Raw genomic sequence first — 15,677 nt, forward strand, 5'->3', positions numbered from 1 at the left:
TTATCACTTTTAGTTGTGGGGAGGGGGTCTGTGCACGTGCCTGCAGGGCTAGGGGTCTAGAGCTGGAGTTACAGTTAGCTGGGAACCACCAGACCTGGGTTCTGGAACCAGACCTGGGTCCTGTGCAAGAGCAGGGCTTGCTCTTGATAGCGGAGCCCTTTGCCTGGCTCCTGAAACATAGGGTACAGGGCTTAGCTGGTCAGTTTCTCTGCCCAAATCATCTCTGTTGAATTTAATCAATTATTTTCTGCAAACTCAAGTGCCTTATTCTGGCTTTTTAAACTATTGCACGTAAGCATTCCTTCAGAAGGCTTCCTTGGACTCTGTGAGTCTCGGGGAAGCTCTGAACCTGCTTCCGAGGACCTGCATGCTTAGCCATCAGTACTGCTGTCAAAAGGGATGGGGAGAAGGACCTGATCAACACACGGACTTTCTAAAGCAGCAGAAACAGAAAGTGGCAGCCCTTTCTGGAGCTGCCTGGAAAGCCTTATTTCTCTATCACCCTCCCCACCACCACGCCAAGTACGTAAAAGAAAGCTGTAAATATGAGACTTGTAGGCTTCCACTAGCGAACAACCTCTGACAGTATTTATTTTGGGGACCAGCGAGATGGCACTAGGTAAATCTGGGACACCTGAGTTCTAAATTCCTCGAATTTCTATGAAGGTTAAAGGAAAATGAAAAACAATGAACTCCACAGAGCTGTTCTCTAACCGCCATTGAGAATAACGGTGTGCTCACACATAGACACACCCGGACACGGACGGACGGACGGACGGACGGACGGACACACACACACGCGCGCGCGCGCGCGCATTTAAGACATTTTTAAATTTTGTGAGAGTATTAGTTTGACCCAAGCCATAAGTACACGAGTCCTAAATTTTAGCCCCCGCAGGGCTATGCCTCCTCGGTGGTTTAGTTTGAGGCAGGCTTTCCCTAATGTACCCCCGGGTGGTCTTGAACTCATTACTAGAGCGAGCTGGCCTCAACTCGCAGCAGTCCTCCTGCCTCAGGTTCCGAAGCGCTGGCAATACGCGACAGCAGGGAAGAAAGTACAGGGCAGGTCCTGAGGCTGGCGAGTGCGACGTGCCGGCTCCTTTCCAGCCAAGGCGGGACTCGAACTCTCAGCATCACAGGGTCAGTCCCCCGACAGTCCACAGCTTCCTCCCGCCCCAACCCGGCTTTAACTCAGAAGTGCGCAAGAGAAAAAGCGAGACGCACCCCACTTCCTGAGCGGAGAGAAACGCCGGGGACTCGGCCATGGCTGGCGACACGCGCCGCACGCCGGCGTTGCTCCGGGTTCAACCGCCGCCGCCGCCGCCGGGCCCACAAAGAGAAAGCTGGGGCTTTAAGAAAAAAAAAATGCGTTTTTGAATTAAAAAACTTTATTTGGTGGCCCGGCCAGGGACAGAGCACAGGACGCAAAAGCCTTCCGGCTACGCGACCGGAAGCCCGAGACGACCGGAGGCGCCTGTCCGCCCAGCGGTAAAAGGGGGGGGGGGAGCACGGGGAGGTCACGTGGTCCGACTGTCACGTGTCCCGGCTGCCCGGCCTGGGGCTCGCAATGCGCCTGCGCCGAAGCGGGGCGGGGCGGAGCGTGTTTCCGCAAAGGCTCCTGAGGCGGGAGCGTGCGTGCGGGCTCTGCCGTCCTCCTCTTCGCGCACAGGTCAGTGCTTGGCGCTTCCCCGGCCCGAGGGGCTGGGGAGGACATGTGGGCTTCGGCCGGGACCGCCGGAGGTAGCCGGGAGGCGAAGCACCTAGGACAGAACACTCCTGACCCCTCGTCGGGATCAGGGCATGGTGGTAGCCGTCACGATGCATGAAATCACCCTTGAGCTTAGGAATTGGAAGATGTGCTCCCAAAGGTCGGCACCGTTGCCCCATCGGATAGAACCGGGCACAACCGCCCTCTTAATTGATAGTATCCTGAATCTCATACATGCATACAATTATTTTGATAATGCCAACTACCACCCCCAGTCTTACCCACGAACTCCTAGACCTACGCCTCTTCTGTGTCCCCCTCTCAACTTAATGGAAAAATATAAAACGCTGAGCCCAATTAGTGCTGTCCTTAGGCATACACGGGCATATTGTTCTTAAAGATAAGTGCCCAATAACGGTAGCTGCCTTGTGTTTGATTTTAAAAATTTAGTTGACACCGATGCCCTACTATCGCTGAACACAAGGGTACAAACACAGACACTTATTTTGAGGAGAGAGAGACAGAAATCGCCGTTATTGCTTTGTGATATCACTGTCGTTATCTAATTTGCATTATATTGATTTGCCACATCTGCTGTTTGCCATTCCCAGTAAAGCGATCTTTGCCCGATTTCAGCTGGATTAGGAGCTAGCATAATGCCTGGGACATTAATGCCCAGTTCATAACCGTTGTATGAATTCATAAAGATAGAAGGTATGTAGGTGATGTTAAATGCGATGAGAACGTAGAAAATGGAGAAAGAATGGGTGGGCATTAGTTCTGTGGACTTGAAGAAAAGAGCTGAAGGAGGCTAGGGAGGGAGCCTGGCAAATCCTTGGGAGGAGAGCCTGAGGACAGGTAAGTACTAAGACCCAGACATGCCCAGGGGGCCTAGAACAGAGCAAGCAAAGGCAAGAACTGTGGGGAACTCTACAGTGATGCTGAAGGCTGTAAACATACAAGCTCGGGAGGCCGTCTTAGGGGCTTTGTCTTTTAGTGTAAATGTAAAGCAGTCTTCAGATTCGATACTGGAAAAAGACACGGTTCTAGTTAAGGTCTCAGGATTTTGCTGGAGTCCGCTGTTAGGAGGCCCAGTGTGCCGTCGCCTTTCTTGTGAAAAGTTGTGTGAAGGGGAGACAGCTTAAGGGAGGGGCTTGCCACTTCGCTACAGTCCATTATAGCGGATTAGGCATGCTGGCAGGAGCTGGCCTCCTGGCACCGTACTCTACTGTGCCCATGAATAGTACCGTCCACACTTCAGGTGGGTCTCCTCGCCTCAGTTAACCTCCTCTACAAAGTCCATCACAGACACAGTCAAGGGTGTGTCTCCATGGTGATTCTAAATCTAGTCATGTATGGGTCAGCCATCGTAAACAGGTAAAGAGCTATTATAATAACCAGTGGGAAAGACAGGTAGGAGAACCCGTGCAGAGTACTGATCAGAAAAGGCCCACGGGATTTACTGACAGATTGAATGTGGGGACTGAAGAGAAAAGTTCAAGGGAATTCCAGATTTAGGGCTAGGATTGGCACGTGGATGGGGAAAGGTGCAGTTCGGGTGTTTTTGTGGAAGAGTTGGCATGCTCAGTGTTGAGCAGGTTACATTTTTGATGCTTAGAGTCATCTGGAGGTAAATTTGTGCTACTCCTCAGTGACGGTGTGTCGTTGGCCAAGGTCACCAAGAGATTGACAGGAAGAGAAATGACTCAGTGACTGAGTCCCGATGTGTCTCATTCTTGAATGGATGCATAACTAGCAAAAGAGACCAGGAGACGAAAACGGCCAATGTGATATTCTAGACGCCAAAGAAAACGGGGTGGGGAGCAAGTTCCAGGGGATCTGATGCCCTCTTCTTTTCTTTTTTTTTTTTTTCCTTACTGATTTTATTGAGCTCTACATTTTTCTCTGCTCCCCCGCTTTCCTCTCCCCTTCCCTTCAACCCTCTCCCATGGTCTCCATGCTCCCAATTTACTCCGGAGACCTTGTCTTTTTCTACTTCCTGTGTAGATTAGATCTATGTATGTCTCTCTTAGGTTCCTCATTGTTGTCTAGGTTCTCAGGGATTGTGAATTACAGACTGATTTTCTTTGCTTTAATGTCTAAAAGCCACTTACTAGTGAGTGCTTGTGATATTTGTCTTTCTGGGTCTATGTTACCTCACTAATGATGTTTTCTAGATCCATCTATTTTCCTGTAAAATTCACGATGTCGTTATTTTTTTCTGCTGTGTAGTAATCCATTGTGTAAATGTTTCACTTTTTCCTTATCCATTCTTCAGTTGGGGTCATTTAGGTTATTTCCAGGTTCTGGCTATGACAAACAATGCTGCTATCAACATAGTTGAGCACATGTCCTTGTGGTACAATTGAGCATCCTTTAGATATATACCCAAAAGTGGTATTGCTGGATCTTGAGGTAGGTTGTTTCCTAATTTTCTGGGACATCACAATACTGATATCCAAAGGGATGTTGCCCTCTTCTGACCTTCATGGGCACCAGGCATGTATATAATATACAGCTACGTGCAGGCAAACACTTATACCCATAAATAACAAAAATTGTAGAAGAGGTGGTTGACCAATGGTCACAACAGCAATGGGTTGCATGCTGATGATCGCTGAGGGCTCATCTTGTAAAATTTCTGTTTCTGTTTTGTTAGTGAAAGAGGAAGCGGGCTGGAGAGATGGCTCAGATGTTAAGAGCACTGGCTGTTCTTCCAGTGGTCCTGAGTTCAATTCCCAGCAACCACATGGTGGCTCACAAGCATGGCAGGCATACGTGCAGTACAGAACACTGTATACATAATAAATATATAAATCTTTATTTTAAAAACGAGGAAGCAAGGTTATCATTGAGAATGAGAAACAAGGGGGAGACGTGAAGATCCAAGGAGAGGGGAGTCCGCAGGAAATAGCAGGGATAGGGTCCTGAGCAGCATAGAAGACCCACCGGAAGAGAGTGGCCCTGGCTGGAGAGCGAGATGGGAAATGGTTAGTTGGCTGCTTCGTGAGCTGCAAGAGCGTAGCCACAATTCAGTGTGGGGGCTGGAGTTCTTTAGGACTGGGGTTAGGGGAGGTATTCATGGGGAATGGGAGGGTTATAAGAGTAGACCTGGATGTGAAGATCAAAGCAGGGGAGGAAAGACTGAAAGTTGTAGGTCCCGCCGAGGTGGAAGAATTGTTAGCTTTGGGTGGAAGAAGGAATGGACTGGAAAGATGGGGGGCAGTGTTTGGGGGAGTGACAGGTATAAAATCAGAAACCGGGGCCACACTTACAGGAAACACCAGGGAGATCTTAAGGTTTCTAGACCATGCAATGATAAAAGAAAAAAGTGGATAAAATTAGCTTTAATAACATAATCTCCTTTACAGGTAACTAAGATAGTGGTAAGAATCTGGTCCTTGCAATAAGGAAAGCCTGGCTGGCTTCGCTTTCTTTAGAGATGGGGAGAGTTCACAGACACCACAGCATGTGGAGGTCAGTCGGAGGGCGGCCCACAGGAGCCAGTTATCTTTACCCTGTGGTTTGGGCCATCAGGCTTACCAGCAGACATGTTTACCCGCTGAGCTATCTCTCCAGCCCTAAGCAACTCCTTTAGCCTCTAGACCTCAATTTCCCCCTCTGGGAAATGTCTCCTGGGCGGCGTGGAGCGTGTGGAAGTGCTGGAATGTCACATCTGAGTTTTCCTCCGTTCTTCCTTCACATCATTAGCGGAGACATGTTTCTGAATCACACACCTGACCACACAATTCCCTTATTTCAAACCCTGTGGAGCCCGTAGGATCATTTAATGTGCCATATGGTATCCGGCCACTTTGATTCATCTCCTGCAGCTCACCTCTCAGCTGAGGTTGGTTGTTCTCATCCTGTTTGTTAGATAAAGAATACTGTGTACCTGACCTGTTTGCTTTGCTGGGCTCTCTGCCCTTTCATGAACCATTGTAAATGTCACCTCTGAGTATGTCACACTCCTGACCCCAGGACCTCCCTTGTCAAGACCACGTACCCTTTGTACGTCATATTCTGTCTCTGTGGCTAGACTGTGAATTATAAAGGCTCTGATCAATGCTTGTATCTTTGGCACCTAATTTTTAAGAACTGTTATCATCACTTACTGTAGGTAAGCTTTTTAAAAATGTGCTATTTTATATTGTAAGACGGGATCACACGTAACAGCCCATTTCCTTTGGGCTGTGTGTGTGCTTGCCTGTCTGATATGCCTAACACCACTCCTTATGCCCAGCCCCAAACTGAATAGTGCCTTCCCCCTTAAAAAAAAAAAGCCAGTCTTCTTTCTGGGAGCCTTTCCTGTAGAACTGAGTGAGCCTTTTCTGTTTGCTCTGCGTCTTATACTCAGCTGTGTGGTTTGGGCTCTTCCATGGCATTGTGATGAAAAGGAAAAAATGCCCAGTTTCTCCAAAGGCTAGAATATGATGGCAGGGGTACTTGACCTTGGATGCACCTATGGCCTCCGCTAGTTGATGTTTTTTGTTGGTTTGATTTTTATTTTTCTAGACAAGCTTTCTCCATGTTATAGCCCTGACTGTCCTGGAACTCATATCATAGACCAGACTGGCCTTGAACTCACAGAGGTCACCTGCCTCTGCCTTCCAACTAGTTGAATGTGTAAGTACAGGTTGGTGTGTGTGTATGTGCATGTATGTTGGTTTTGTTTGGAGTTTTTTGTTTGATTCTTTGCTTGGTTTTGTTTTTAAGAGAGGGTCTCCATATGTATCTCTGACAGACTTGGAACGCACTATGTAGAACAGGATAGCCTTGAACTCACCAGCCTCTGCCTCCCTAGTACTGGCACTAAAGATATGCACCATCACACCCAGTTTTTTAAATATTTAAGATTACAAAATAATGAAAAGGTTCCATACCTTTTTCTCTTTTAACATCTTTGTTGTTGAGAATAAATTTATGATTTTATAATCTTCCAGAAAGATGCCAAATAATGACTTAATGGGGAAAAAAAGAGTGTATGTATGTGTGTGTATTTTTTGCATGATTGTGTAAACCAGAACTTTGTTTATCCTAAATAAGTACTCTACCACCAAACTATGACCTTTGCCATTTATGTAATATATATGGGTATGTGTGTGTATGTATGTGTGTGTATGTATGTATGTGTGTGTATATATAGGATTAGGTTATAATATTTCTGTTTTACAATTTTTATGAGTGTGTTGCTGGCATGTATGTTTATGCACCTCGTGCATGTCAGAAGAGGGCACAATGGATGGTGGTGAGCCACTGTGTAGGTGCTGGAAATTGAACCTGTGTCCTCTGCAAAACCAAGTGCTGGATCTGGTGTAGGTGACTTTAGTCCTAGTATGCAGGAGTCGGAGTCAGCGGATGTTTATGCATTTGAGGCCAGCCTGGCTTCCGAGTGGGTTCCAGGCCAGCCAGGACCGCTTGTTGGGAGACTTTGTCTCAGAAAACAAACAGAAAGCTGGCTGCTGGTGGTGCACTCTTTAGTCCCAACACTCGGGAGGCAGAGGCAGGTAGCTCTCTATGAGTTCAAGGCCAACCTGGTCTCCAGAGCTAGTTCTAGGACAGACTCCAAAGCTACATAGAGAAACCCTGTCTTGACAAAACAAAAACAAAACAAAAAGGAAACAAAAAAAACCACATGCTCAGGGCTGGAGAGATGGCTCAGCAGTTGAGAGCACTGACTGACTCCTCTTCCAGAGGACGAGGATTCAGTCTGCAGCGCCCACATGGCAGCTCACAACTGTCCGTAACTCCACCTCACACAGACACACATGCAGACAAAACACCAGTGCACATAAAGTAAACCATTAAATAAAAAGAACACAAGCTCTTAACTGCTAAGCTCTCCCTCCAGCCCATGTTGTACAAATTTTTAACAGAAATATGTGTTTCCTAAGGAAGTGTATGTGTATCTTAAACATATTTTTAAAATCCAGCCTGACTTTTTAACTCTTTTGATTTCAGCCTGAGATGTGGTCATGCCAGGCAGACTTCTCCAGAGCCTGGCCTCTTTACACAGCGTGTCATCAAAAGCATGGCAGTGCAGGAGGCTCCCTCGGCTCCCTGGGCTCCCGTTAAAACCACGTTCGGAATCTGGAAGCGCAGCATGCCGGAGCACCCTGAAAATACAGACCCATTTAGGTTCATTCTGTCCTAGTGTAAGAGCTGACAGTTGGAATAAGCCAAAGATCCTGGGAATGAGCTGGATAATACCAAACGCAAGCGGACCCTCTCCATTACATGTTGGCCGTTGTTGGGATGGAGAAGCACATCTGCCAGCCATGTGCCCCTATGGGACTCCCAGGAAAGTGACTTACAGACCAAATCTCTTATGCTCTAAGTGGTTTATAAAAACAGTAAAAAGGCATTACTCTGTATCGACAGACACACTTATTCCAAAACAAGACCTTCCACAGATCAAGAGGCCCCTGAAGGCATCCCGGACCCGTCAGCCATCCAGGAGCAACCTCCCAGACCTATCTGTGAATGAGGTAAAGCCTACCAGTCCAGTGGCCCCTGAGTGCATCCATCCTTGTGTGCCCTCTGTGCCTGCATGTGTTGCACCATACCCTCACTGCCAACATAGGGCAACTGGGCAACCAGCTGAGAATTCTGCTCGAGACCTTTGAAGCGTGACATAGCCAAACCAACAAAAAGTTTATCTTGCAAGAGCTAGTTGCCTGTATCACGTGTGGCACAAAAGGCCTCCGTCATTGTTCAGGGGGGTTGGTGAGGCCTGAGACAATTAGAAAAGGCGCATCTATCCAGTCCAGCCAGGGTGCAGCTGTGAGAATACCTGCTTCGTGTTGTGGTTGTTGCTTGTTTGTTTGTTTGTTTGTTTGTTTAAATTGAACCAGAGGCTGGGGAGGGAGGTGGTGCACATTTTTATCCCAGCACTCTGGAGGCAGAAGCAGGTGGATCTCTGTGAGTTCGAGGCCAGCCTGGTCTACAAAGCAAGTTCCAGGACAGGCTCCAAAGCTACAGAGAAACCTTGTCTCAAAAAATGAAAAACAAAACAAGAATTGAACCAGCAATGCATCAGGAAATTAAGATTTACCTGCCAACCGGCAGATGTTTGTTACCAGCCTTTGGTGGCTGCTCAGGGTGAGGGAATGACACAGCAGACAGAATGGAAGCAGTCAGGTCTTGCTGGTTTACCCTCTAGAAGTTCAAGAATTTTTTGGTATTGATTTTTATTCACTGTTAAGAAGTTTCTGAGATTTTTTTTCAGGGGCCATTTGCATTTGTCCTCCAAGCTATAAACAGTTTAGGGTCAGAGTCAAGGCCTTTGTTCACTTTGTATCTTGAATGATGTCTTCACCAAGCCTTGTACTAAGATGAGAAAAGAGGCAAAAGGCCTTTACTGTCTGTAGGGTTGTAGGTGGCACTGCACATATCCAGTCTCCATTTCAACTCAGGAGGCTGAGTCAGCTGCAAGATCTGTTTAGTAAGGCCCTGTTTGCAAAGAAAAGAACGTGCATGTTTCAGCCTTGGTTGGGCCTCCTGAATCTGCCAGAACAGTCAGAATGTCTGTCTTCAGACTTGAGAGGCTGGCCCCTGAGCGTGTTTATATTGATGGGGCCTGTTTTAACAGATTCTGAAAAGGGAAACTTTGTCAAGCACCTCGTGGCTCAGAAGGCTGAGACAGGAGGATCAAATTTGAGGTCAGCTTGGCTATATAGTGAGACCTACTTTCAAAAGAAAAAGAAAGTACAAGCTGAGGCCATGATTAATCCCAGCACTTGGGAGCCTGAGGCAAACAGATCTCTGAGTTCAAGTCCAGCTTGGTGTATGTATATATATATTATCAGGTTTCCGCCCAGCCAAGGCTAAATAACAAGGCCTTGTTTCAGTAAAAAGAGAAAAACGGTGCCACGGTACACATACCTGGTTGTTGGGCATTGAAGGATTTCATGAATGGCTTGTATTTGGATCCCAGTTTGACTTCATTCCTGTGCTGCCTCTACCCAGACTGTCACAGATGGCAGTTTCTGCAGCAAGGGCCTTCTGCCAGAGCCTTGGGGTGCTCTGCCAGTTAACGTAGCCTCCAGCCTTTTTAACCTACCTCCACAGAGGTGGAGCCAAAGGGTGCACATTTTGAATCAGAGTTGGTGTTCCCAGCATCCAGTCCCTATCATGAATTCACCCAGAGCCCAAGAGTTATCTTAATAGAATAAACAGCATTGCTGTCATGCTAAAAATTCCAGGGGGTATGGAATGTGTGCCAGGAACAAGAAGAGACTCAAGTGATGCTCCAGTGTCCCGCATCACTAGGGAACTACGCTGGTTTCAGCTCTACGGGGAGCTAAGGATGAAGGCTAAATCCAAGTTCTTCTGTCCTAGTGTCAGAAAAACGGAAGCAGCATTGCCATGCAGGCTGCTCATGCTGCAGGAGCGACGCTCTCAAAGAGGAAGCACGTAGATTGCTAGCTCCATCTGCTGGACCGTGCGTCTTCTGTAGCCAGAGGAGTGATCTAATCCAATAACTGTTTAAGAGGCTTTGGTCACCTATTTAGGAACAGGTTCCCATCCCAAACCTAAAGAATATGCCAACATATGTAAATTTAACTAGCACTTTAAAATAAAGATATGCTGTAAAAGGTAGAAAAGACTTATGAAAATGAGAGCTGCTTACATCAATAGGCCAAACCAAAAAAATAACAAAAAACAAATTCAGCCTACTTCTGGATCCCTTTCCTCTTTTGAAATGGGCTTAAGTAAGTACCAAACAAGATTTCAGAAAGAATCTATTTATAAAACTTTTGAGGTGCTGGGTGGTGGTGACACACACCATTAATCTCAGCACTCAGGAAGCAGAGACAGAGACAGGTGAATCTCTGAGTTCAAGGCCAGGCTGGTCTACAGAGCTAGTTCTAGAACAGCCAGAGCTACACAGAGAAACCCTGTCACCAAAAACAAAACAATAGAAAAAGAAAAAAAAGCTTGTGAGGCATTTATTAATAGAAGCATTCCGTGGCTGCACATGCAGGAGTACAGGAAAGTCGCGTTAACCTGAGCTAACTCCTGAGAGATGCTCTCCAGCATGAGAGAGGACAGCTTCCAGCACAGACTCCGCTAAGTAGAGACCTTGAGTCTGCAGATGTGTTCTTCATCTAGACACTGACCCGCTTTCTCCTGAGCAAGGTAGCCACAGGCCCACCCTCTTCCTGCATTTTCTCCTCTTATGCCAGTCTCCGTTTTCTGCATCTGCTGTTCCCACGGCAGCTCAAACCGTGCTGTCCCAGAAGTCATTTAGACACCCACCCTGCTGCCCTGATTCTGCCCTAGAAACCAGAAAACGCTCCAGGTCTCACTGAGAGGAGCCTGCCCGCTGTGTCCTGAAAGAACTCCTTTCAACCATCTTAACCTCTGCTCGCATCACCCCGGACTCTTATGAGCCCTTCATATCCAGAAGCACACACCTGCCTCCTACCTGCTTCAAACTGCCATCCCCACCTTTGGCTCCCTTGACCCATGGATGTTATAAAAAGCATATCATGCTTTCTCTAATGTGACTGTGAAATCTAGCTTACCAGCTGTCTGCAAAAGCGAAGGCCACTTGGTTGTTTCCGGTCACTTGGCTTGCTTAGCCCTGAAATAACCACACAGAAACTCTATTAATTAAATCACTGCTTGGCTCATTAGCTCTAACTTCTTATTGGCTAACCACTACATCTTAATTTATCCCATTTCTAGTAATTGTGTATTGCCACCTGGTTGTGGTCTACCAGCTAAAGTTCCCAGCGTCTGTATCAGGCAGCGGATCCATGCATCTACCTGACTCCACCCTTCTTTTTCCCAGCATTCAGTTTAGTTTCCCCTTCCTACCTAAGTTCTGCCCTATCAACAGGCCAAGGCAGTTCCTTTATTCATTAACCAATAAAAGTAACACATAGACAGAAGGACATCCCACATCAAGGAGGGTGCTATTTATCTCCACATTCTTCACTAGTTGTAGCTTATCTGACTTGGTTTCTCCTGGAGTTACAGACAGTTGTGAGTGCTGTGTGGGTGCTAGGAATCAAACCCCGGTCCTCTGGAAGAGTAGCCACTGTTTGCTATTAACTGCTGATCCATCACTAGTCCCTGGCTCAGTTGCTTCCATCGAGGCTATACTACACTACACTTCTGAGCAGCTTTTTCCTTGGCTTGCCATTCCATCTTAGTGTGGATGTTGACGCCATCCTCCACTGGTTCTTCTGCTGCTTATGAAGCAGAACAGAATGTATGATGGACGCAGGAAGAGGGAAGGCTGGCTGAATCCGTTTTTTGAGAAGTTGAGAGTTATTCTAGAGTGTGAAGGATGAAGTTCTTACAGTGTCCCACCAAGGTTCATGCTGAGAACACCAGAGCATGGGGAGAGCCTGGCATGGACAAGTAGACAGCAACAAGTCGTTCTAGTGAATTCTGAACAGGTCTGAGCACTTTATCAACAGCCCTATAAAGCAAGCATTTTATTAATGTAGTGCATTTTCCCCAAAATTCTATATCTGAAACCTTTGTTTGTTTCTGTGACATCAGTTTTGAAGCTGTTGGTTTTCAGACTTTGGGCTGTATTTCTAATAAAAAGAATATTTACATATATAGTGACCCAAATGTATGGCAGACAGCTGTGTGACATTTGTTCTTAGGAGTAATGCTTTGCACCATTCCTGCTGGCTTTGTTTTGCAGTGCTGAAGATCACACTGTACATGTTAGGCATGCCCCTCCTCACCTTACTTGTCTGAAAAGCTGGTTCGGGTGCTGGAGAGATGGCTCGGCAACTAATAGTGCTGCCTGCTATAGCAGAGGGCCCAGGTTCAAACCCCAGCATCTACACCAGGTGGCTCATAACTACCTATGACTACAGCCCCAGGCAATCATCCTACAGCCTCTGGCCTCCACAGTAACCTACACAAACATGGTGCACAGAGAAACTCAATGTAGGCATACACACATACACATAAATTAATCATAAATCTAAAAAACTGGTTTGAACCAACTAAATTGATAGGAAAACATCCAAATGGGTTGCCGTGCCCTGTGCTGTCTGAAAAGGCACCGAGTATTGCTTACCATGTGTTAAACACACACCGGGACTGTTTGAGTAGCACTCTGCTGTGTCCTGGAATGCGAACCGGAGGGTATCCTCAGATGCACAGACCACTTTATTTCCTGCATACCAGTGAAAATACTGGAGCTTTTGTGGAGTGAAAGATCTCTCCTCATGAAAGCTAGTAACAGTGGAATGACATTGGCTGCAGCCACAGACTCTTTGCACTAGCAAACTGAAATGTCTTCCAGCCAGGCTTCCATACTGTGCCCTTGTTCATTCTGTTTGATCCCGCACTGGTGCAGAGGCCTTCACTTTCAGTGTTGCCCTGCCCGCTTTTTTGGCTAGTGGAATCTTTTGTACCTTGAGTGGAAATCTACCTCAGTGCAACTCATTCCTCTTCGTCTTCACTGAACTCCGTGAGCACCACTGAGATCCGGAATCACGCCCTCGGGCGCTGTTTTGGCAGGATAGGGTTCCCTAGTGGAATCCAACTGCCAGGGCAGGTGCTTGAGCCCTTTGCTAACCCTAGTCTGTGCTCACCCCTGCACAGGACCTGATGCAGTGCACGGCCTTTGCAACCGCGGAGGAGTATCACCTGGGAAGTCTGTCGCAAGAGCTGGTCTCCTGCGGATATGTGGAGGTGACAAGCCTGCCTCGAGGTACTGCGGCCCTAACCCAGGGCCACGTAAGCTACATCTTAGAAAACAGCTCTCCAGCGGTGGCGTTTCCTTTCCATTGGTTTGTAGTAGGAAGGTAGTCTCAGAGGTCCTTATTCAAATGATACAATTAAACACACCTGTGGAGAAGGTTTGGCTTAACATAAATGTGCTTTGCTTATCTTTATAGGGTGGATCACTGTCATTTGAGATCAGGGGATGTGTGTGTTAGCTTTCTGCTGCTGTACTTAATACCTGCAGTAAATTTAAAGTTAATCAGGAAAGGTCGATGTTAGCTCCCATTTTGGAGAGTCCAGTCCATGGTCAGACCCCATGTTTGGGAGTCTGTGTTGAGGCAGCGTATCCTGGCAAAGAGTGTGTGGCAAGGGAAACCGCCACACAGAGCGACAAGGATCCTTCTCAAGGGTGCACATCCAATGACCTGTCTTCCTTCCAGTAGGCCTCACCTCTTAAAAGTTGCAGTACCTCCCAGTGTGGTGAGCTAGACCCACAAAAGTCTCTCACACACGGCCAAGCCACTGCTCCGTACGCTGCTTCACTGTCGCATTAGAAACCTATTTTAGCCAGCAGTGGTGGCGCACACCTTTAATCCCAGCACTCAGGAGGCAGACGCAGGCAAATCTCCGTGAGGCCAGCCTGCTCTACAGAGTGAGTTCCAGGAGAGCCAGGGCTGTTACACAGAAAAACCCTGTCTCAACAAAAAAGAACAAAACTCTGTCCAGAACCCCTGAGATGAAAAATTGGTCAGGGGTAGCCATGACCGCCACTGATGTGACCCTGCGTCTCTTCATTTCCTTTGCCATACTCTGGGAACTGGCAAGTATGCTCCAAAAGGTCATTTAGGGGTTTTGTCGCTGTCAAAAGTCTACCAGAAATCCTGATGTTAGAAACCAAGTAAGAGAACTTGTTCCTCTAACGCCAGCACTCAAGAGGCTGAGGACGACCCCAAGTGGGAAGCCATCCTGGGTTATGGCTAGCCGTGGTCTTAGACATACAGAAATTTAAAAAGGAGGAGAAATCGTACATAACATCCTAGGTTATGGCTAGCCGTGGTCTTAGACATACAGAAATTTAAAAAGGAGGAGAAATCGTACATAACTATACAAATTAGTAACAATGTTTTTTTTAAATATTTATTTATTACGTATACAATATTCTGTCTGCGTGTATGCCTGCAGGCCAGAAGAGGGCACCAGATCTCATTACAGATGGTTGTGAGCTACCATGTGGTTGCTGGGAATTGAACTCAGGACCTTTGGAAGAGCAGTTAAGAGCAGGCACTCTTAACCACTGAGCCATCTCTCCAGCCCTAGTAACAATGTTTTAATTGGGATATTCTGCTTGTAATTTACATTATAGAAGATATGCAAGGGCTGGAGAGCCGGTTCAGAGCTTACAAGCACTGACTGTGCTTCCGAGGTCTTGTGTTTAATTCCCAGCAACCACCTGGTGACTCATAACCATCTATAATGAGATATGGTGCCCTCTTCTGGCCTGCAGGGAAACATGCAGGCAGAATACTGTATTTATAATAAATCTAATTAAACAAAAAAAGATATGCATACAGGAACTCTTACTACATTAATAGGTAAAACAAATACTGATGAATATTGATATATTCAACAGTATTAAAAGGATTTAAAATGTTATGGTTAAAGTAATTATAGTGGTAAATTTCATGATTGGCCTTAAAATTGTCTAAGTTTTTAAAATATCACTTTCCTTTTCTCTGTTCATTTTCTATCATCCAAACTTCACACAGTTTAATTTAAAATTCATGGGGTGAGGGATATGAATCAGCTGTTAGTGTTTGCACGCACACAGCCCTGGCTTTGACCACCAGCATCGGTAAAACCAAGAGTGCTGGTCCACACCTGTAATCCCAGCGGGTCTGAGCCGAGGGATCTGAAAGATGTTCAAGGTCGTCATTAATTACGAACGGAGGAGGCCTACTGAAGAACGTGAGACCTTATCTACATAAGTATGAGACTTTTAAGAGGCATTTAAAGAAATAACATATTAACTGTATATGTATTATTTAAAATTAGTTTTGTACAAAGACATTTAATTCCTGATAGCTATATTGAACCTAAAGCTGTAATATTTATTAACTGGACTACTGGTTACTGAGTCAGAACTTGGTATGAATGAGCATTTGTAGATAACACTGCTAATGTTACAGGTTATAGAATGTTCTAGAAACAAAATTTCTTACTTTCCAATTTTCTTTTTTTTTTATTTTTTAATTTTATTTTGGGG

At 46.3% G+C, this 15,677-nt stretch overlaps 2 protein-coding genes across 4 annotated transcripts in view; one reads left to right on the top strand and one right to left on the bottom strand.

The window, feature by feature from the left end:
* Window positions 1-1,471, bottom strand: part of Armt1 (acidic residue methyltransferase 1) — a 16,145-nt gene extending 14,674 nt beyond the window's left edge. The window contains exon 1 of one of the 3 annotated variants that reach the window (XM_005363434.3): window positions 1,225-1,471. In XM_005363434.3, the coding sequence (XP_005363491.1) occupies window positions 1,225-1,265 (41 nt within the window). In that variant the 5' untranslated portion in view covers window positions 1,266-1,471. The other 2 variants (XM_013352258.2, XM_013352257.2) reach the window with 2 other exon arrangements.
* A 110-nt stretch (window positions 1,472-1,581) lies between these two features.
* Rmnd1 (required for meiotic nuclear division 1 homolog) overlaps window positions 1,582-15,677 on the top strand; it is a 31,978-nt gene continuing 17,882 nt past the window's right edge. The window contains exons 1-3 of the mRNA XM_005363435.2: window positions 1,582-1,669; window positions 7,670-8,196; window positions 13,292-13,400. Coding sequence (XP_005363492.1) covers window positions 7,684-8,196; window positions 13,292-13,400 — 622 coding nt within the window. The 5' untranslated portion in view covers window positions 1,582-1,669; window positions 7,670-7,683. The remainder of the gene's footprint in view (window positions 1,670-7,669; window positions 8,197-13,291; window positions 13,401-15,677) is intronic.

This window comes from Microtus ochrogaster, linkage group LG9 (assembly GCF_000317375.1).
Source record: "Microtus ochrogaster isolate Prairie Vole_2 linkage group LG9, MicOch1.0, whole genome shotgun sequence".
NCBI lineage: Eukaryota > Metazoa > Chordata > Mammalia > Rodentia > Cricetidae > Microtus > Microtus ochrogaster.